The sequence below is a fragment of the Triturus cristatus genome, chromosome 2_1 (assembly GCF_964204655.1).
Source record: "Triturus cristatus chromosome 2_1, aTriCri1.1, whole genome shotgun sequence".
Taxonomy (NCBI): Eukaryota; Metazoa; Chordata; class Amphibia; order Caudata; family Salamandridae; genus Triturus; species Triturus cristatus.
In genome coordinates this window covers 718,400,137-718,423,992 of record NC_140581.1, presented here as the reverse complement: position 1 = coordinate 718,423,992, position 23,856 = coordinate 718,400,137, and the positions used below count along the sequence as shown (strand labels likewise).

Sequence of the window (23,856 nt, the reverse complement as noted above, 5' to 3'; positions counted from 1 at the left end):
CCCAATGTTTGCTCACTGAGTTTTCAAGATCAAGTCATCTTCTGGTACCAAACATTTAAGGATAGTTATGTATACCACAACCTGAATTGTCATTATGCACCAAACATCTGGTATTATTATGCAAAAAAATAGTATTCAGAGTATCTACCTCAAAATGATGAAGGATTGAGTTGGTTCGGTTTGTCTTTACAACGTTTAACCAATAATTGCCAGGGTAGGTATTTAACCCACTGTGCAGTTTACTAAAATTGCGCTGAAATGGCTTTTTAGCCACAGACCCGACTCTCTGCGGCAGGATAGAAAGCAATTGCTGCATCAAGGGTCCCGTGGAGTCTGGAGATCAGGGATTTGTAAAGTTCTCCCACTTTGGGGAATTTCTGTTTGCAGTTTGGTCATATATTTTGAAGTGCTTTGAAGCAGCCTCCGCGGCATGCAGCTTTCATTAACATCCTTCACAAATACTACCAGCAACATCCACACAGCCATCAATAACACAATTGGTCAATGGCTGAGCATCAATCATGTAGGACAAAGAAAGGGTGGAAAGGATGCACTGACACTTCACTGACTGCTGGGTACAAAGACTGCATGTCGTGCAAGGAACATTGATAATAAAGATCTAATCACAAGAATATGTACAGCAATCCAAATAGCACAAAGAAAACCTTCCCAAAAAGTTGGACACACCAAGAGTGAGCCAACATCCTGGTGATACTATTGGTAATGCAAAATATATGGACCTGTCATATCACAATATCACATCCACCAACCTGGAGCCCTCCAACCCAGGAAATGTTCGCGCCTTCTGGGAAGTAATAGCAAGGAAAACATTCTCTAAGATTTTGATTCAATTCTGTACTCTGTAGCAAGATTAACCTTATTGGGGGGGGGGGGGAGTTATTCAAGCCAATAAACAGTCACACGCCAAGAAGATATAATCGGAGGAAAAAAAGACAGAAGGTGAACACAGTAACTCAACAAGAACACTAAAGGGTGCGAAAATTGAACGAGAATGAAAATACCTATCCAGTTTTAGGTTAAACACCTTTCACTGTGATTTTAAGGCATCAAAGGGTCTTGAATGTGCATTACTGACGATGCTACATTTGGTATTGGCTGTTTACATATTGCACTGAGGCTGCACATATCACTTCAAAAGTAACTTTTTGCATATTTTCAAGAGTATTATACTCTTGTAAGCCTTGTTAAACTTTGGTTACTCGATACACTCTATAAATACATTTTAAACAAAATAATATACGTTTTGTATACCTCAATCCTGGACACGTTGTCAAATAAGAGCACAAGAATTGGCAACAAAAATAACTACATTTCGAGGTATGTTCCTGTTCAAATATGCGCTGAATACCCAGATATTGAACACCAGAAATCCTTCGGGACATGGTGACATTAGCTGTGGGTCTGCAAGGCACATCAAAGAATGGCCATCAATGTCTTAGCTGCACACAAGCCCTTAGAGGTGAGCTTCAAGGCCCATGTTTAGCGCTGCATGTTAAAGACATACGTTGGCAGTACTTGTATTACCGCAGACTTACAGCGCTGCAGTAATACTGCATCACATCCAGGAGAAACCTTTGCAGGTCATTTGCCATAAAAAAACTGGTGGGTACTCAATGCAAAAACAAGCTGGGGTACCACAGTTACACCATCAGGGTATTACTTGTATCACACTAACTGAGGGCCTCTGAAGGCTGCCTCTAGAGTTCCCTCCGAACTATGATGTCCTAACATAGAGGTGCGTGGCAACCCAACCTGCTTCGACCATGCTGACCCACTGCTTGGCCATAGAGCCTCACTGTTGTGATTGAAATCATTGTTTCTGCTATGCACAATATATGTATGTGATATCATCCATATGGTGCTATGCATTCTTTGTTATTAATCTGTATTATATTGCTTCGTTACATTGGTTTGTCCCATTTCCCCCTTCCCATTACCATGGAATGTTCATGGTTGATGACAGTTTTTGAGGCAACTTGAGGTTGTGACAGGGATAAACTCCTCTTTAATATATTACTGTTGGTCCCCGAGACCAAAGTCTACGAAGTTCCAACATTTAAAGGCCCAGGTCTTGGATCCTTTATAGATCATATATTATTATCTGCCGACTTTGTCAATCAGGCATCTACTTTTACCATCCAAACAAGCATCTACAGTGATCATAACTCCCTTACTATTAAATTTAACGGGGGTGTATTTGAACAGCGAAAACACCGTGAAGATGCAGGAACTCTAAAATGTGTAAATGATAAACGTCGTCTGAAACGGCAGTTGGTAAATCAAGAAAATCTCTATAATGAAATCAACAAGACATGTGGCAGGGATTTAGTGGACTGTGTATCAACATTCATGTCCCCAGAGCAAATTTTAGCTATCTTTGAAGGTGTAGTGACAACAGTAGGGTCTATGTTATCAGTCTCAGTGAAGGGGCAAGTCAAAAACAGTCCCAAATGGTTTGATCACACATGCTCCTTGGCAAGTAGAAATTTAAGAAATGCGTTAAAAATTAAACCTAGAGACCCAGGTCAAATTAAAAATCTCCGTCTGATATATAAAAAAACTCTTGATAAACGGAAAAAGGAAATAAAAGCCTATACCTGGGAGTCTTTGTTTGACCCCTCAGTCCTGGGTAATAGCAGTAAATTTTAGGAAATTGTCAACAAACCTCTGTTTGACAACCCGAATGATTCTGCATTAGGTACTAATATCTCAGAGGTAGATTGGGTTACTCATTTTAGTGCAATTTTTAAAAGTGACGAACAATAGTCAGCATCTGACTTTTTATTATCAATGGTGAATTTTCCATGTTTTTCAGTCAATGAAGTAGAAAAGGCTATTCAAGGGTTAACTGGAAATAAGGCACCAGGTCCGGATGGCTTGCCTCCAGATCTTTTTAAATCTCATATCTCATTATGGGCTCCTGTTCTCACAAAGGTGATAAACGCAGCTGCAATTTTCGGCTGCCCAAAGTCCTGGGGGCAATCAACCATAGTTCCTGTGTTTAAAAAGGGCGACCGGAGCAGCCCGCTATGCTACAGGCCAATATCTTTAATTAACTCGGTAGCAAAAGGGGTAGGGGGAGTAATTCTGAACAGGCTAATAACATGGGCGAATGAGAATAAAGCTATTACTTGCTTATGCTGTCTGTTGCTCTGGTTCCATAATGATTCTGTAACTTATTTTGTCTCTCAAACGTGTTGTCTCATAAATGATTTGGATGATTTGTTTTTAACTGCTTACATATGAAATATGTTAATGATTGTCTGTGAAATGAACTTTTATGATTGTAAAGAATACAATCAAATAAATATATTTGAAATTGAAAATACTGTTGGGAGCATTTTTAACACTCACTTACACGATACAGTATTTTTGCTAAAAAAAAAAATACCGAACGTACACAACTTCCTCACAACTCTATCGCTGCCAGTACCCCTCTTTGATATCACTGGTTTGTTAAGGAAAGGAGCTGAATGTATCCAATAGTCAGTTACCGCGTGGGATTGGGAACAGAGCTCGGGACCAAAAAGTTATGTTTCACTATAAATGTTAACAAGTTTCAAACATGCTGCAAAGTGAATGGCATACGAAGGAGAGAGAGAGAGAGCTGTTGTGCTGCTAAACGTACGTACGAGAGTCGAGTTGCTTAAGCATTTCCTATTGAATAACAATGACGAGGCTGTAGCGCCTCCAGGCACTATCCGAAACACCTGAGCCGTCTAACTGGCTGAGGCGTCTACAGCATCAGGGCAACAAACATAAACACTCGACTCCGAGGACAAACTCCTGGAAACAAGTACCGCCAGCCCGGGGTGGAGGCAGGGCAAGCACGGGCAGGACAGGGAGCAACACATACCGAAACCAAAAAAATCATCAAAACCCGATTCGACACATAACCGAGCCCCCGCGAGGAGTCCGCGTGCACGAGCAAAGTGTGTGCACCCACCTAGCAAAGGAAGCCATGCAAGCGGCGGGCAGAGGTGGTGGGACAGCAGGCTCAGCCCAGACAAGACAACAGGGGTCTGCAGCTCGAACACGGGGCCTGTAGAGGCAGAAACGGGTGTGTGGAAGGAGGAGGCATAGACGAGGTTGCTGACAGACACGGCGGAAGCCTGCTTCAAGGGAGACAGACAGGCACACAGGCGGCTTCTTCGGATGGTAAAGTAGTAATCAGGCAGGGAAGCTGGTACACACAGAGCACGTACAAGACACCGGGGCTGAAGGCAGGAGCACACCGTGTAAAGCCCTTTGCACCTACTTTAGAGGGTCCCAGGGGCGCCGTGCAGTGCCGTAACTCGAGGTTGCGGAGGAGAGCTGTCCTGGCCCCGGTGAGCGCGGTGCTGCAGGCTGAGACTGACTGGGAGCGTTGTGCTCCTCCTGTGCTGTGGGTGTGCGCTGGGAGGGGCGGTCCTGCCTGCCGCCGGTGAGCTGGGTGCTGTGCACCGTGCCTGTCAGTTCGCCGTGCGTGGTGACGCCCGGGTAGCCCCTCCGCACGGCGGGGGACAGGCCCTACAGTCCATATGGACCCTCAGTCGTGGTGGTCAGTCCACACTTGCTGGGCAGCCTTCCTGGATTGCTTACCTTCCAGAGCAGAAAGTTCAAATATGTGCTTTGTTCCCTTACACCGTTAGGCAGCGGTGAGAACGTTGACGTATCCCGCTTTAACGCGTTTAAGAACAACTATCTTTTTACCAGACCGTACTACAGTAACAAGCATTTGCAATGCAATAGGTCTCGCATTTGAGAGAGTTTGAGCCATTGGCATTGTTTGTAAATGACAACGCCTTTTATTTATGTGTTTTGAAAACCTGCAAGTGGTCCGTAAACACCGCTTGCAAGTTTTCTAAACACATAAATTAAAAGCATTGTCGTTCATCACTTACATACATTTTAACAGGCCACCTGTGCAAGTGTGTACTTATTGTCAGTGGTGTGCAAATCGAGTCATGTGATTGGTTGTTTGAGTGTTTCAAAGAAGCGTTTGACTTGAACGCTCGGGCACACAGTTTTATTTATTTTGCTTAATTTAACAGCTGTGGTTCAGCGCCCTGAATACTCGTGCGACTCTGCTTCGAGGCGCTGAATACTGGTGGCGCTGAGCTGTAAGGTTAAGGCAGTCACTAGAGTGGCGACATTTGATACATGCTGTTTTTTCATTGCCCCTCATGGCCGTGTGCAACAGCGTATTAGGACATGACCCTGTGGGTTACCTCAAAGAACACATGAATTGGCATTTTTTACCGAGCTATTCCAGTGTCAGCCATGAAGGGTGAAACCACTGCAGAGCAACTGTATCCAGCGTTTCTGGAATGCCAGTCAGTTTCTGTTATGATAAATGGGGGGCGGGGAGGTCACATACACCTGAGGCGAAGGGCCCACTCGGCAGCTCCCACGCAGGTCGCAGGGCTTTGGCAGCGCGCCAGAATTAAATGATCAACGCGCTAGTGTGAGATGGAGAACTGAGTACAAACGGAGTTACCCTGTGGAACAGCGACGTGCAAACCCTTCTGCCTTTCTAGTGAGCGCAGCATGTCGCTGAAGCAGTATTTAAAGAAATTGTCACCCCCGACACACAACATTCATCAAAATCTTTTGCTACCTGTTCGATGCTGATTGCACACAACTTTCATTTGGCATGAAGTGGCATGTAAAATAACGGAAGGAAGAAAAAAATGCAACATTTAAAATACGTTTTTTATTCTTACATATGCTGTAAAAATGTATACACATATATATATATATATATATATATATAGATAGAGATATATTCACTGAAAAAAACCATAGTTTTCAGGGGCATTATAGTTAGCTGGACTTTTTACTCGTACAAAACCATTGAAATTCCCCCGTTATAGTTAGTTCAGTCATCAGTTATGTCATGAGTGATGTCACTGACCATGTCATGAGTGATGTAATATGTGACGTCATTAGCAGTGCATTGCGCGCGAGTTATAGTTAGTTCAGCTAACTATAACGGGGGAATTTCAATGGTTTTGTACGAGTGAAAAGTCCAGCTAACTATAACACCCCTGAAACCTATGGTTTTTTCAGTGAATTTCTAAGGTTTTTTAAATGCTAATTCCTAACTATAACGTGCCTGAAACTTATGGTTTTTTCAGTGAATTTCAAAGGTTTTTTAAATGCTAATTTCTAACTATGTCTACAGAGATCGGACATGTGAAGAAAGAAGAAAAAACGCACAGAAAAAAAAAAAAACGAAATGCAGAAAGAAGCAACAGAAGTCCTCAAAGACAAAGAAAAGTGCAGGAAGAAGGATAACGTGCAGAAAGAACAAACAGAAGAGCAGAAAGAAGTCTTGTTGCAAAATCATCCTGTACCCTCAACTTTTTCAGACAGATACTGGTGGTAACTGAGTCTGACTAACCAGTCCTAGAGCCAGTGCTATGTTAAACAACACTCAGAATACAGTGAAAACACCTACATACACTAGGGAACACTATGCGTTGGGGTCCCCCTGTGATTAGCATGACCTCCTCTGTAAGCCCCTAATATATAATAGGGAAGGGGATTAAAACTACCTCTTAAAACGATCCACAGGGCGTGTTTGCACACGTCACCTCAGGCCCCGTCCCCTCCCTTCCCCACTGTGTAAACACGCCCTGTGGCCGTTTTTAGTAGGGAGATTAAGTCCCCTTGATTCCTGAGGGTCCCACTAGACCACTAGGTACCTCCAGTAAGCGCCACAGAGCTGCGTTGCAGAGAGATGTAAAAAGGGGCACGGCCTAGACCACCTCTCTGCAATGCAGTGCAGTGGCGCTTACTGGAAGCACCTGGTGGGCTAGTTGGCCCCCAGGGTCCCTTAGGATTGAAGGGGAATTATTTCCCCAACTTAAAACGCGCCACCGGGCGTGTTTGCACACGTTAACTCAGGCCCCGTCCCTTCCCTTCCCCACTGTGTAAACACGCCCTGTGGCCGTTTTTTAAAGTTGGGAGATTAAGTCCCCTTGAATCCTGAGGGTCCCTAGGGGCGAAATAGCCCACTAGGTGCGTCCAGTAAGCGCCATTGCAGAGAGGTGTAAAAAGGGGCACGGCCTGCACCACCTCTCTGCAACGCAGAGCAGTGGCGCTTACTGGAAGCACCTGGTGAGCTAGTTGGCCCCCAGGGTCCCTCAGGATTGAAAGGTAATTATTTCCCCAACTTAAAACGCGCCACAGGGCGTGTTTGCACACGTCACCTCAGGCACCGTCCCCTCCCTTCACCACTGTGTAAACGCGCCCTGTGGCCGTTCTAAGTTGAGAGATTAAGTCCCCTTGAATCCCAAGGGTCCCTAGGGTCAAACTAGCCCACTAGGTACCTCCAATAAGCACCACAGAGCTGCGTTGCATAGAGGTGTAATAAGGGGCGTGGCCTCAGAACACCTGTCTGCAACGCAGCTCCCTGGCGCATACTGGAGATACCTGTTGGGCTAGTTGGCCCTCAGGGACCCTCAATATTGAAGGGGAATTAATTCCCCAACTTACAACTGGCCAGGGGACGCGTTTGCAGAGTGCTGCAAGGAGGGTGCGTGGCCTCCGGCACGATGCCGGTCTTTTATTTATTTTATTTTTTTAAGAAGGAGGACTGTGTGGCCCCCCTTCTTTTTCTAATTTATTGGCCCTGGGGACCCCATCCCCCAGGGCCTGCACCCTAATTTTTGTTGTTGAAAAAAATTAATTTGGCCCTCCCAAGGCCTTAATCGACCCCGGGGCCGGCCTTTGTTTTTTATTATTTAAAAAAAAGATATATTTATAGAAACACCTAGGACATGCTGGACAAACCGTATGTACCTATCACCATGACGATTTGCGTGATATTCATTAAAAGGCGACTATGCATACAATGAATCCACGTGGAATGTATTTACGCCGCTAGTGAAGCTCTGACGTGTCTGACGCCCTACCGTGCCTAATCCCGGTGCCCCCGCTGGTGGGTACTCTCCAAGTAGACACCCTTGTCGTTTATTTATACAAACATGGGTAGCTATTGACGGGCACATTTAATACACGCTCACCAAGCCGTTCAAAGGGGATTAGACAAAAATTCGACCAAACTATGCAAGAAACCCCCCCTCACGGTTAATAAAACACACATCCACTGCCGGATGTGTAATAATTTTTATTTTACTCTCTGGAAAGGAGACAAACCTCACTTGAGAGTCACAGCGTGCTCCTGGCTGAGCCCAATGCTGTGTTACACCCACCAGTGCCCGCCGAGTGCCACACACCTCTGTGTTGTATTCCACCAGCTAGTGCGTATGCTATGACACTCTCTAGCCCATGTGCACTGTAACATCACCCCGTGAATATGTCATGCCACACTTGCCTTCGCACGGGTTATATTGCCCCATCTAATGTGCCTTCCTCGATGCCTATGTTATAACGCACAGCGCTATGCCATACATATTACAATCTGGGATCCATATCTTTGTCACAGTGCATATGCAACGTTACACTCCCCAGCACATATTTTATATTACAACTTTAGAGACTAGTTAGATTACACAACACTGCCCTGTGCATATTACACTCCAAGGGGCATATCGCATAGTACGCGCTAGTGTCTGTGCTATCTCGCGCTCTCCAATGAATCTGTCATTGCGCTCAATGTATTGAATATTATATTTCACGCCCGGTTCATCTTATATCACACTTTTTGGTGCATAGTTTATACCATATACTATATCTAGTTTTCATTTTCAATTGTGCTCTCAGGACTATGTTCTATATAACACTGTTTCCACCTACCCTTTTCACGGGCATTACATTTTGCGATGGGGGGTGGAGGGTCAGGGGGTGTTTCTGCCAAGTGAGCCCGGAGTCACAGTCACAAACATCTTCTTCTTCCTGAATAAAAGTGAGATTATGCTGCATACTTGTTCATATTTTAAGTAGTTCGCACAGACACACATTTTAAAAACAATGAAGTTCCTAATACCCACCTTCTCTGAACAGATAGCTTGCTGCCCCATCCACCTCCTCCCTATCCTCTGTGGTCTGAATCCATGGACTAGCCTCCTCCCTCCTGCCATGCATGGTCTGATGTGCTGCCACTGTCCTCCATTTAGCATGATGTACCAGTCCACTCCTCCTGCCCTCCATTGCCCAATTCTATGGCCCATCATTGACCTCCTGCTTAGCCTCTGTGCTTAGCTTGCTGCCCCTATTCTCCTTCCCCCTGCCCTCCGATGTCTTTGTGCATGCCCCTGCTCCATCCTTTTTGCCCACCATGTTCCATGGACCTGCCACTCCTATCTACTGTGAGTGTTCTGTTGAGCTGCCACTCCCCTCCCACCTGCCTAGCATTGTCAGATGACTGTAACCTGTCCCTGCCACCTCCACCCTGCCTGTCCACATGCCATGCCCCTATCCCCTTCCTCCTGTCCTCCATGGTCCATTTTACTGCCACACCCTTCTGCCCTTCTGGTCTGTTGTGCTGAAACTGCTCCTCCTGCCTGCCCCACGAGGTCTGTTGTGAGGCCCCTTCCCCTGAACTCTCTTGTCTGTGCCCATGTCCTGACCCTCCCTTCTTTCCTCCATGGTCCTTTGTGCATGCCCCTGCACCCTCCTTCTTGCCCATCATAGCCATTGTGCTGCCACTAACCCTCCCACTTGCCATGCTTGGTCTTCTGTGCTGCCATGGCACCCTCCCACCTTCCCTGTGTGGTCAGCTAGCTGCCCCTCTCCCACCTTCCCTCCATGGTCTGTGTGTATGCCATCATAGTCTCACTGTTGCTCTCCATGGTGTGTCTTGTTTCTAGTGCCCATCCTGCCTGACCTCCATGGTCATCTTGCTGCTCCTGCCCTGCCCCCTTGCCCCCAGCCCTCTGTTTCCATGTGCAGACCCCTATTCCCTCCCTCCTGGCTTGTCTGTTCCATTGTAATGCCCCTGATCCGTCCCTCCTGCACTTTATGGTCTGTTATGCTGCAGCTTTCTCTCCTGTCTGTCCATTATGGTCAGCTAGCTACCATTGCCTCTTTCCCCTCTGTTCTCTGTTGTCCATGTGCATGGTCCTGTCCCCTCCCTTTTTACTTTCTATGGATTGTTGTGCTGCACTCCCGTCCCGCATGCCCTGTGTGGTGTATTGTGCTGCTGCAAACCCTGATGCCTGCCCTGTAGGGTCAGTTTGGTGCACCTCTCCATGTCCCTCCTGTCTTCTGTTATCCGAGTCCATGTCCCTACCCCAATTCATCCTGCCTACCATGATCCAATGTACCATACTTGCGAACATTTTGAACTTGGTAAGAGGGAGATTAAAAAAAAAAAACTGGGGTATTGATTTATCCCTTTGAGTTACATTGAAAAAGAGGAGATTGTAGACAGAAGACAGATCAAATATTGCCCATTCGAGCTTAAAAACATTGGACGTTTCCTGGCTGAAACGGGTCTGTTGGCATGTATGGTTGTGCTGCCACTGCCCTTCCTGCCTGCCCAGTGTGGTCAAATTGTTGCCTCTGCACTCTCCTACCTGTCTTCAATTTTCAGAGTCCGTGTCCCTGGCCTCTGCCTCTCAACAGTATCCCAATGAACACCTAGATTGCTAACATTCTATATTTAATACAAAAGTGTGGAACGCCTGACGTCATCTTGATGTAATCAAAACTGTAATACCTAGAGCATTTCCTTTAGAAATTACATATATGAGAGGGTCTTATTTGCATCAAAATTATGGTTAGTGCTCTAAAAAACTAAAATGAGGACATATTTTCTGAGTTTTCAAATAGCGACAAAGAACTTTTAAATTATTTGTAATATTTATGTTTTTTTATCCAGTTGACCACTTGATTAAATGTTGCACCTAGGGCAGAGCTGCAGACTTTGCAACTGGGGAACCAGGTTGGAGTTTCTGCTTCAGCTCAACATTCTGTGATTCTGGTCAAATCACTTAATCTCCCCATGTCTACAACCAAAATGAATTTGATCTTGTGTGATGTAACCAATGCTCATGTAAGCACTCCAATACCTGACAAGTCTGCAGTATATAAAACTGCAAATAAACAAAAAATAAGTGACACTTCTGTCATTGGGCTACATGTGGGCTACATCTGGGTGATATTTGTGCTGCATTTGGGCTCTTTTGTCTCTGGTGGCCATCTTGGGAGATTTATTTGTTATGAAGTTTCCTAATTTAGTCATTTACTGCAGTCTCCTCAGTAGGAAATGCTTTCAGTTTTTTACTTTGATTCCATCAAGAAGGTATTCAGATATGTCACACATTTGCCTTAAATTCTGAATGTTAGCACTCTAGTTGCTCATTAGATCACTGTAGTAAAGCTACTGCTCACCACGGAAGTCTGCTGCTGGTATTAAAAGTGCATGTTTCAGTCTGCATATCAGAATTTTTTAATGAAATAGAAGAGAATTTGAAAAGTCACTCAAAATGTGCCCTAATTTTTCTTTCTTCAGCACTAATCATAATTTCTATGGCAAAATGAACCCCCTCATTGTGTTCCTTTTTAAATTAAATGTTTTAAGTGTTACCAGTTTATTCCAATCAAGATGTCTTCAGGTGTGCCATACTTTTGTCATAAGTAAGACAGTAAGCGCTCTAGTTGTTCTTAAGAACACTCTGGGACATTCTGTCATTGGGCTATACTTGGGCTACATCTGGGTGATATTTGGGCTACATTTGGGCTCTTTTGTCTCTGGTGGCCATCTTGGGAGATTTATTTGTTATGAAGTTTCCTAATTTCCTTATTTACTGCAGTCTCCTCAGTAGGAAATGCTTTCAGTTTTTTACTTTGGTTCCATCAAGAAGGCATTCAGACGTGTCACACATTTGCCATAAATTCTGAATGTTAGCACTCTAGTTGCTCATTAGATCACTGTAGTAAAGCTACTGCTCACCAGGGAAGTCTGCTGCTGGTATTCAAAGTGCGTGTTTCAGTCTGCATGTCAGAATTTTGTTTATGAAATAGAAGAGGATTTGAGAAGTCAAAATGTGCCCTAATTTTTCTTTCTGCAGCACTAATCATAATTTCTATGGCAAAATGAACCCCCTCATTTTGTTCCTTTGTAAATTAAATGTTTTAAGTGTTACCACTTTATTCCAATCAAGATGGCTTCAGGTGTGTTATACTTTTGTCATAAGTAAGACTGTTAGTGCTCTAGTTGTTCGTTAGAACACTCTGGGGCATGCTGTCATTAGGCTATACTTGGGCTACATTTGGGTGATATTTGGGCTACATTTGGGCTCTTTTGTCTCTGGTGGCCATTTTGGGAGACAAACAAAATTGTCTAGAAGTCGCGACAAAGAATTTTCAATTCTATTAAGGACACGGAGGCGAGGATTATGCTTCTCAATCTTTACTGACAATTACAGCAGGCAATAAAAAAACTACCAACTTTAAACTGGCATGACCCCGGAAGGCAAACCCCCTCCTGTGTCTGCACCAATCACATTCCAGTCCACCACATAAGTGTCATTGTAAACTCCATAACTTCCTCTTTCTTTGCGATCATTATCAACAGTCCAACCATAACTGGAAACCCAACGTGACGTAGATACTTGTCACAACCAAAGCTCTCTTCAACTTCCACTGAACTTCATACCGCCACTTGCAGTAATCCCACTGCCTCAGGTTTGCTTGCTCTGGTCACCTGAAATGGAAACTGACACCGTAAATTCCATTCCAAACTAATGGAAATACAATAACAGTGAACCAATTCTAGGGCGGGTTAAATGCATTATAACCTACATAGTACTGTCACTGACAATGTAGCCTGGGTGGGATAATCCTCGCCTCCGTGTCCTTAATAGAATTGAAAATTCTTTGTCGCGACTGCTAGACAATTTTTCATTCTATGTCAGTCCACGGAGGCTCTGATTATGGTAGTTTAAAGTTGCTCCACCACCACCGAAGCCACATCCACAATAGGTTTGTGATAAAACGTCTTAAAAGTGGAATCAGCAGACCAATCCGCCACGGTCATGATGTCTTGCAACCGGGAACTGGCGCCAAATGATTTGGAGGCCATAGCCCCTCTAACCGAATGAGCTCCAAATTTGGAAGTGTCCACCCCTGCTAGACCCAGTAACCAAGTAACCCACCTGGCCAGAGTTGCAGTAGTGACCAGGGCGAAAAGGTCTCTGAAGGGAAATCAACAATTGACCTAACACATCACTCCTAAATTCCCTAGTACAGTCCTCATAAGCTTTTAAACATTTGACCACACATAATTTGCTGTGATGAGGAAATGCAGGATAAGAAATACAATGCGAATGTGTTTTTGTACGTCTTGAAATCGTAAAGGAAACTCCTGAAGGAGTAAATACTCTACCTGCCAAATCCAAGGCCCGTACATCAGACACTCGTCTGCATGAGATCAGACACAACAAAAGCATTAATTTTGCCGATAACTGCTTCCTCGACAAACCTTCATTACTCGGCCAGCTTACCAAAAAACGTAGGACCACAGTAACGTTCCAAAGTACATTGTGCCTAGGCTGAGGAGGATTCACCAATCGAATACCTCGCACCACCTTGCAAACCAGAGGATGCTCCCCCACCGGCTTGCCCTCCATGTGCGGATGTCCCGCCGAGATCGCTGACTGAAGTTTTTCACGGTCCTGTACGCTAACCCTGATTTGGCTAGCTCCAACAAGAAATTTACTATCATATGTATGTCGGATCCCACCGGATCACCCTGTCGTTCACTACACCAACCAACCCATCGTCTCCAAGCGGATTCGTACCGTTTGTGTATGGAGGGTGCCCAAGCTTGTGACAAGAAAAAGAGAGTGTCCTGTGAAACTCCCGGCACTTGCCAACGGCGCCTGAAAGTCTCCAAGCCATGAAGACTAACTGGTCTTGTAATACCAAAGGATGTCGAAGCCCAGGAGGATCTGTGAGGATATCTGGGAACGACCGAATTCGAACCGGAGGCGCACAGGCTAACGCCAGCGCGATTGGAAACCACGCTTGTGCCTTCCAACATGGTGAAATCAGAATAACCTCCGCCTTCTGTCTGCGGACTTGCACCAGAGTTCTTGGGATCATGACAAACGGTGGAAATGCATATAGAATGCCCATCGTCCATGACTGAAGGAAGGCATCCGAGCTGACCGCTAAAGGATCTGGCCTCCAGCTGTAGAATAGGGGTACCTGTCGGTTGAGCCTGGACGCAAACAGGTCCATCGAGCAAGGTCCCCATTTGAAGTCCAAAGCACTGAAAATCCTGGGATGCAGCTTCCAATCGCTGAGATCCCTCAAATACCGCGAATTCCAATCCGCTATCACATTGGCCGACCCGGGAATATACTCCGCTGTCACCACTATGCGATGGTCCAGGCAGTAATGCCAGAAGTCCTTGGCCATTTCCGCCAGGAGACGAGACCTGGTACCTCCGAGGCGATTTTTGTAACGGAACGCGGACACATTGTCCATGCGGAGAAGAATGCAGCAAGAAACCCGCTGAGGGACCAGAGTGCGAATCGCAAATGAACCTGCTAGAAGCTCCAAACAATTGATATGCAGGTTCAACTCCTCACGGGACCACCGACCCCCTGTCTCCAGAGTCCCACAACGTGCTCCCCAGCCCCAGCGGCTGGCATCCGACTCTATCACTACGTCCGGGTTGGTTGAAAAAATAGCTCTGCCATTCCAGGCATCCATATGCTCTAACCACCAATTCATCTCCGTCTGATGAAAGCACAATCTGCTGCGCGTACGAAAGACCCTTGCGCAGATGTAATATCTTCAGTCTCTGTAGGGCCCTGTAGTGTAAGGGGCCCGGAAATATCGCTTGAATGGAGGATGCTAAAAGACCTACTAGACGAGCTAATGTCCTCAATGATATTGTCGGAGAGGCAAGAGCTCTCTTCAACTCTTTCCTGATCGCCACTCTCTTCTTGAGAGGCAGAAGAAGCTGCGTCATGAGGGAATTGACCTGAAAGCCTAGAAAATCCATTACCTGCGATGGTATCAATATCGATTTCTCCAGATTCAGAATGAACCCTAACTCCTGCAAGAGTTGTATTGTCCATGACAGATGGACTAACAGAAGATCTTTCGACTGCGCCATAATCAATATGTCGTCTAGATAAATGATCAGACGCACCCCCCTTGCACTCAACCACTGTACGACCGGCTTCATCAGTTTGGTGAAACACCAAGGGGCGGACGAAAGGCCAAAGGGCATGGCGGAAAATTCGAACCATTGATCGCGCCACAGAAAGTGAAGAAAACGCCTGTGAGGTGGGAATATAGGGACCGCGAGATAGGCGTCTTTTCGGTCCAATCGAACCAGCCAATCGTGTTCTAGTAGGATGTCCCGCAGGAGGTGTATGCCCTCCATTTTGAAAGGGCGATACACAACCCATGCGTTGAACTCTCTGAGATTTAGCACCAGACGGAACCCCTGATCCTTCTTAGGGACCAAGAAAATGGTGCTTACGAAGCCCTGAGTGTGTGGGACAGTCTCCACAATTGCCCCCTTCTGGAGCAAAGACTCCACTTCCCTGTCGATGAAACTCTGCTCTAGTCGGGAAAAATGTAGAGGATCAGGCACGTGCCTCTGTTCTGGAGAGGCATAAAACTCTATGTGAAAACCCTGCACTGTCTGTAAAATCCAGGGATCGGACGTGAGACCCTGCCACCTGTGGAGGAACAATGCTATCCGACCTCCCACCATGCACTCCTTGGGGCTTAAGACCCGTACCTGAATAGGGGACATCTCCTGCCGTGTTCTGTTGTCCTCGGTAGACTCCTCTCTGGCCTCTGCCTCTTCCTCCCCTGTTGCGGGAGGGATAGAAATGTGGCTTTTGGTTGCCTCTGCCTCGCTGTTCCGCTCCTCGTGAGGTCTGACTAAAACCTCGGCCGAACCCTCGACCTCGTGAGCGGCCGGCCCTGTCAAAAACACCCGTGTGAAACACTTTTTTAATGTTCGCTTGAGCTTTGTCTAACGCTGAAAACGTGGCCACGTATTTTCCCATCTCCTTAACGAATTTATCCCCGAAAAGCATGCTGTTGGTGAGGGAACCCGGTTCTGTAGCGGCCATCTCCGCCAGCTGGGAATCAATACGCATCAAAAAGGAAAGTCTCCTCTCCGTGGAGAGAGCCACATTGGCATTGCCAAGAAAACACAAAGCCCTTTGGGCCCATTCCATGACGTCCGACGTGTCCATCGGAACATTTTGATCCTTTGCGTTGACCGCAGCTTCCAGGGTTCTAGTGAGGAGTCCAGAGACATCTAATAATTTGTCTTGGCATCCCCGCCAAGCCCTATCTAAACCCTTTTTGGGATCCTTCGCGAACTTCCTCATGAATGTCGCCATATTCGGGTCTAATTCTGGCGTATCCACCACCTTCCCGGTCAAGGAGGGTCTCGGGCATTCCGATCGTAAAGTGGCCCGCACCTCCTTCTCAAAGCCTTGTCGCAAATTATTAGCCACATAATGTGCCACTTCCGGACAGGGTACCCACTCAGTGGACCTAGGATGGATCAAACTTTGAGGGTCAAACAACAGGTTCTTGGGCGCTTGGCTGTCGTCTGCTTTGTACGCTGTGTGCTTAGTCTTCTTTGCCTTCTTTTTAGGCAGCACCGATTCAACCTCGGAGTCTGAGATAGCCGGTGTGGACGGGGAAGACTCCTCTGTAGTATAATTAGCCATGGAGCCATGATCCTTCATTACACTCCTGGCCATGCGCGCTAACACTTGGGCCGATGACTGCGTGTGCCCTGCGCTTTTGTGAGAAGATTTCATCTTCCTCTTGCCATAATTGTGAAGGGGTTTTGTAAATGGCTTTAAGGCCTTGATCAGGGCTTTATTTACAGAGCCCTGGACGTGGGTGTCCAGGGCTTCCACAAGGTTCTCCTCCATCAATTCTTCCTCTGGCTCCTGATATTCCTCAAATTGATTACACTCAACCCACTGGTCTTCCTCTTCGGCGTAGTACGCCATTGCTGTAAAGCAGAGAGGACTGGAGGAGCTTTCACAAGGGTGGGAGCAACCCAGGGGTGCCGTAGACCCTTAATATGATACTAACTGTTGTATCAAAACCACTACACTTCTGAGGGCTGAGGCGTTAAATCAAGGTGGAAGGAGACCACTACACTCCCCTAGAGGCAAGTTCTCTTCCGGAAACTGCTCCGGTCAGCTTTCAACGAGGCCAGAGATTTATGCAGTCCTGCCTAGCGCTACACGCGAAGAGCCGGTCACTCGTAATTCGAGAGAGCGGCTCTTCGCGCTCACGTGCAGCGTCTGGGGCAACGACGAGACTGCTCTCTGCACGCGAGGGACTCGCGTCTGCCTCCTCCTGCTCCACCGCCCCCTATCATTGACGCGCGCTCCGTCGAAGGAAAACCCGACACACACCGCAAACCGCGCTCGAGCGAGTCGCCGCTGCCACAATTACATCAATACTTAACAAACGTCGATAAACAATCCTCCCCCAACATTTTTACCACATTAATAAAAAATAAAGGCAAAGGCACCTATCTGCTGCTGCAGCAGCAAAGAAAGAGGAAGTTATGGAGTTTACAATGACACTTATGTGGCGGACTGGAATGTGATTGGTGCAGACACAGGAGGGGGTTTGCCTTCCGGGGTCATGCTAGTTTAAAGTTGGTCGTTTTTTTAGTGGCTGCAGTAATTGTCAGTAATGATTGAGAAGCATAATCAGAGCCTCCGTGGACTGACATAGAATTATTTGTTATGAAGTTTCCTAATTTCCTCATTTACTACAGTAGGAAATACTTTCAGTTTTTTACTTTGATTCCATCAAGAAGGCATTCAGATGTGTCACACATTTGCCATAAATTCAGAATGTTAGCACTCTAGTTGCTTAATAGATCACTGTAGTAAAGCTACTGCTCACCAGGGAGGTCTGCTGCTGGTATTGAACGTGCATGTTTCAGTCTGCATGTCAGAATTTTTTAATGAAATAGAAGAGGATTTGAGAAGTCACTCAAAATGTGCCCTAATGTTTCTTTCTGCAGCACTAATCATACTTTCTATGGCAAAATGAACCCCCTAATTTTGTTCCTTTTTAAATTAAATGTTTTAAGAGTTACCACTTTATTCCAATCAAGATGGCTTCAGGTGTGCAATACGTTTGTTAGAAGTAGGACTGTTAGCGCTCTAGTTGTTCTTTAGAACACTCTGGGAAGCTGCAGTAGAACACAAAGGAATCAACTGACAGTCTCTGCCCTTGTTGGATGTACATGTTTTACTGATAATGTCAGACTTCATTCTCACATGACTGAGAAAGATAATGTGAATTTACAGAAAATATGCTCTCAGTTTAGCTTAAAGATCACCTTCCAAACCTCTGTGGGAAAAGCAAGAGAAAATAGTTTTCTCTCAAACATGATTCATGATATCAAAGCAGAAGGCTTTTTCACATGGTAAAATCACCTTAGAACACACCACAATTCCTAAAATGAGTATGGTACCATCAACAAATTATTTATAATGTAACTAAAGTCTTAAAACCTTTTATTAACTGCAATGCTTTTTAATGAGGTGCTATCATGTATATTGGTCCCAAGATGGCTGCCAACACTTCTTGGATGAAGTACTGACAGCCAATCAGATCTCACGATGAGATGTGTGGTTAGGCTCCACCCAGATATATCTATCTTTTTAACTCTAATTTTCTCAGGAACTACTGAACGGATTTACACCATTTAAGCAAAAGGCACGAGTCTGATCTGAAGACTACCTATTTGTCAAATTTGGTGTAATTCCGTACGGCAGTTCGGGCTGTAGCTGCGTCAACAGGTCCTATGGGAAAATGCATGGGGAAAACGCGTTTTGGGATCCCCCTTTTTTCGTTTGTTCACTAATGCTCTACAATACAAAGGTGTTTGGAATCACGTTGTTTTTACAAATGTACCATAGCTGCTTCAATACAAAGTAAAATGTAGAAACAAACTACAATTACAACTAGCGTTGCAAAGTCTGGGACTCCTTTTATGTCTCCGTTTACAAAACCAGATGGCGTGAGCTTGTTCACATGGGCCGTCCTTAAAGTGGACAAGGCAGTAACCTGAAAGCCCGGTTTTCAATCACGCGTCAGCGGTTAACATAAGCGATGACGCGCTCCAATTGAAAATAAGGGCGTGGCTTTAAGTCAGTTTGGAATCTGTATTGATTCCAAAAGGCACTTGCATGGCGAGGGTAGCGCATGTGCACTGCTAACGCCAGGCGAGACCTAAAAATGTATATGATGGCAAATTCTAGTGCGAGAATTTGGGGACAGAATGAGAAAATTAACATCTGTATAAAATTACTGAAAATCTGCAGAAAATATTTAAAGAAGAAAAGCGAAGGTCTGCGTAAAAGAAAATAAATTGCATTAGACTTTATTTGTAGGTTTGGGCTGAGTGAGGTCACAGAATAGGTTGGAGTCCACCCATATTGCTGTTAATCCAGAAAACATCTTGCATCAACAAGACATTACCAGGAGAAACGAAGTAAAGAGGGGAACTGAACGCTTGCATTCTACTGTATTGTTATTGGTGCAAAAGAATACGGACATTTGTAGGTAGTCCAATGTAGTAGAAGAATTATATAATGTGTACTTGTGATACAGTGATCTGCGGATGTGTGTTTTGCCAGGAGCATCTTCGATCTCGGTGGGAGGGATGGGTGGGAGCAATGGAGCAAGAGGATTGGTAGGATGCAGTGATGCCCCTCGCTCCCCACCCCCCCGGTCATCACAATCTCCTCCAGACTTCATTTGGTGCAAACGTACTTCTTATACTGAGTTTACCTTGCGTCTGAACGATTATGTAAGGTAGGACTCCTTCCAAGTTCCGCATGTTTTTTTTGTTCACATACCCCTGTGGACTTAAACCACATAGTTTGGACCTGCCCTGTAGTGGCATGACACTGGACTGCTGTGGTCGCGGAACTGTCGGCTTTAGTGGGATAGGAGGTGGGGCTTTCACCGCAGGTGCTGCTTTTGGGTGGCTTTGAGGGTGCGGGGGCTCGAGGGCTGGCCAGGCACTTTTGGGGAAAGCTACCATGGTGGCCACGTGAGACATAGCTGCCGTTGGAGAGCTCCTGGGCCCCCAACACTGTCTCTGTGGCATCGTGGAGTGGACTGGTGTACCCAGCAGTAGAAGCTGGTCTACAAGGCAAGAGAATGCCCTTTCAAGCATGCCTCGATTAGGGATAAATGGTGGGAACATTTTAGGCTGGATCCACCAGTGTAATGGTAATTGTATGACAAACGTTCATTTCCTCTGCAGGTTCCCTTATGGATTTGCTGCCTTAGCTACACCCCTTATGTCATGCATTGTTGTTGCTCTATAAAAACTAGTAACAATGTGACTGATTTTGTATTAAACCACTAAAATAGTTTATTGGGGAAAAAAACATAGCGTACTAGCGTAGGCAAATTATGATAGATTCAGTTCCCACAAAGGGTAACTCCCAAATATTTAGCTAATGCTGTGGGCAAAATCGTGGAAATTCATAAGCAGCAGGTGTCAGCAAATATAGCATCTCATATAAAACCAAATGAAGGTTCCAATCTGGACAAGAAAAAAGATGCTCACTTGAGAAATAACCCTATGAGGAGGAATGAAAAGAGCACTAGGTCTCAAGCGTAGGAAATGGATGTCCACCACCATGGGGAACGGAAGGAAATCTATCTATTTAACACCAGAATGCACAATTAAATCATGAAATTCAACGTAGGTAACAGAAAGATATACTCCTATGACTCTCCCAGAGGAGGAACCAATCAAATCTAAACATTCCTTTAATGGTTGGTGTCAGCCCACTTCTCCTAAGTAATACAATGCAAACATTTTCATCACCATTGCCTTCATAGATAGCGAACAAGGAAGGATTCTTCTTCATCTTCTTCGGCTCCCTTCTCATACAGGTGCTGAGATTCACTGTCCAAATCATCACAATGTTAGAGCAACAAACTTCACCCAAACCTCTAGCAGCAACAGTTCCGTTAACAAGAACACAGTAACTCTCAGTGCCTATAATGAGAACAAGTTTATGCACAGCAAACAGAGATACCATATTTTATTTGATATGGAGTCTTTGCAATGGAAGCCTACAATGACTCCTACTAAGTAAACGTGAACACACTTTAACTATGTGTTGGAGGGACGGGCGAAAACAGAAGCGAGGAGGCCGTATGGATGCTATAATGAGAGTTTTATTAATGGCATATATCAACTCCAAGGCCAGAACGGGAAGCAAACGAGAGTGGTTCTTCCGTCACTCTAGTATAACACAGTCCCAAAGCACAGTCTTGACTGAGTCTGCCTGTCCCCGTTGTCTTTGTCCCTTCACCGTGGTTGTCTGGTCGGGTCCCGAGGTTCAGCTCCAAAACAAATAAAAAGAAATCAAAAGCAGCGGTCAGTACTCGTGTTCAACTTGGTAGACAGAGCTACCACCACACCGCGTAAGGGACCAGCCAAGGAGTGGAGAAAAAGCAAAACCAAAAAGGAAGGGGAAAGCACTCAAGGCGCAAAAGAAAGGGGCCCAATCGGTATGCCCAACAAGGTGATTGTAAGTGCCCCCGACTATACTGTATCACTGGTTGGAAATGGTTCTTTGCCAGGTAAGTCAGGAGGTGAGGGGATTCGCGGAGAGTTGCTGTGGAAGAACCCCTTCCCTCTGTCCCTCCCCCTCGGTTGCCCCTTGGCCCCGGGTTACGTACCACTCACGGCAGAAACTCTCCTGAGTTGCGCTGGCTCGTGCACCTCCTCCAGGATCCACCAGTCTTCGGTCCACTCCTCTGGATACTCGGGGTCTCCATCTCCGTTGTCCTCTGATCTCGCCTCCGCGATGTTCTCCGGCCTCACCTCCGCGATGTCCTCCGGTCTTGCCTCCAAGATGTTCTCTAGTCTCGCCTCCACGACGTTCTCTGGTCCACCTTCGCTGCCTCTTCTCTCCCGCTCTGTCAGTCTTCCAAACACCGCCCCTCTGTCAGGACTTCCTCCTCCTTTATTGTCCAATCCCGGGTTCTCTCTTCTCTGCCTGGTTGGCTGTCTGGCTGTTCCGTTCTGCCCCTCCACGTAGCGACCGCTTCCGGGTTGCTTTCTCCAGGCCATGATGAGAAGGGAAAGTCCTTTGTTACTGTCGAGGACTCTTCCAGGATTTTGCTGTCTTCATCCCGACCATGCCGGTAAGGGGCCCATAAGGGGGTTACCGGGGCGATAGCGGGTGTAACGATGGTCTTTAAGGGTGCTTCCTCACTCTATGATTAACTGTTAATGTAAAAATCACTCATTACAATCCGTCTATTTTAGAAATGGGGTTTCTGGTTCTCAGAGTATGCACCCTGTACAAGCAGGAACCACCACTCTAATCAGGGTAACTAGAGACACACTAAAAGATAACTTGTGCTTACCTCTGGTAGCTTGGCACAGAGCATTCAGGCTCATCTAAAAAGGCAATGTGTGAAGTATTTGTGCAACACACACACGCACAGTAGCATAATGAAAACACCAAACAAACCTCCACGCAGGTTTAGAAACATAGAGAATAATTTTATGAATAAACAAGACTAAAACAACAAAAATCCAATAAGTAAAACCAGAGTTATGAATGTCTAAAGAATAAATCAAAAAGTAGTGCTTAGAAGTCAATAGCCCTAAAGGGGTGACTTGGTGTCGTGCTGGACCGGAGCAAATCCAAAGTTCTGGCTGACCATAATAGAGGGCAGGTCGGCCACAGGACTCACGCTGTTCTTGCTGATAAAGTACCTTGGATGGAGCAAGCTTTGATGTCAAAGACTCCATGCGAACAGTCAAGGAGGCACCGCATGGTCGTTGATCACATTGATAGAGGCGGAGTGTCAGTGCTGATCCGCACAATTGATGAAGGCTTCGGTATCAAACCTCTTTATGATGCAGGCGATGTGTTGTCATCGAGCAGCGGTGTCCATCTTTGTCAAGGTGCGCAGTCCTTCGAGGCGAAGTTGTCGATGGACTCCTGCATCGGTGGTAAATGTGTTCTGATCGGCGCAAAGTCGTCACTGCATCAATTTTGATGGTCTTGGACAGCAGAAATCACCTTTCACGGGCCCGGGACTGGATTTGCACCTCTTAGCCGGGCAGGACTCACAGATGGCAGAGTCCAGGTGCTCTTGCAGAGTTGAAGGTAGTCTTTGATGGCCCTGAGACTTCAGAACAGGGGTCAAGCAAGCAAGCCCTTGGTGTCACTCTGGGTTCAAGTGAGATGGGTCCAGTCCTCAGCAGGATAGAGATCAGCAGTTGGCAGGCCATCTCAGCAAAACAGAAAGCAGTTCCTTCAGAGCAGCTGTCAGGCAAAGTGGCAATCGTTGTAGCACACTAGTCTTACTTTTGGCAGAGTTCTTCACAGGTCCAGCAGTATACTGTCTTGGTAGGGTCAGAGCCCCAGTACTTATACTCAGTTGTGCCTGTCTGCCAGGCAATCTGTAGGGACGTAGTCAGCCATTTGTGTGGGACACAGGACATTGCCTATTCAGGTGTAAGTGTCAGCTCCCCCTCCCTCTTCCTGCCCAGGAAGAGCTATCAGAATATAGATGAATGCAGATGAATTGTCTGTCACACCCACTCTTCCTGTGTTTGTGGTTGTCTAGAGGGAATACAGAAAGTGTAGCTGTTAGACCTGGTACCATTGGCGTGAGTTTCCCTTCCATTTTTTCTGATTGCCTCCTCTGTTTTTTTTTTTTTTGAAACCGTTTATTACAGAATCCAAAAGATATACAAAGATGGGCCTACAACCTTCAGGCCGGCCGCTAGCAAACAGAAAGAGCATATAATACAAACAGTAGAACACACGCTGCGGCAGAAGAGAGATCACAGGAGTTGAAAGAAGCGTTGGCAGCCACACCATCCGGACCCCACACAACGGTTTCATTTTTATACAAATA

The 23,856-nt window shown here is 45.9% G+C and overlaps 1 protein-coding gene across 2 annotated transcripts in view; it reads right to left on the bottom strand.

Moving 5' to 3' along the window:
* TNFAIP8 (TNF alpha induced protein 8) overlaps positions 1-4,563 on the bottom strand; it is a 507,922-nt gene extending 503,359 nt beyond the window's left edge. The window contains exon 1 of one of the 2 annotated variants that reach the window (XM_085632659.1): positions 4,280-4,563. Coding sequence is in view for 1 of the 2 variants with exons in the window: in XM_085632657.1 (XP_085488783.1) it covers position 4,280 (1 nt within the window). In the remaining variant the exon portion in view is untranslated. The remainder of the gene's footprint in view (positions 1-4,279) is intronic. The other variant, XM_085632657.1, reaches the window with a different exon arrangement.
* Between the last annotated feature and the right edge of the window lie 19,293 nt (positions 4,564-23,856).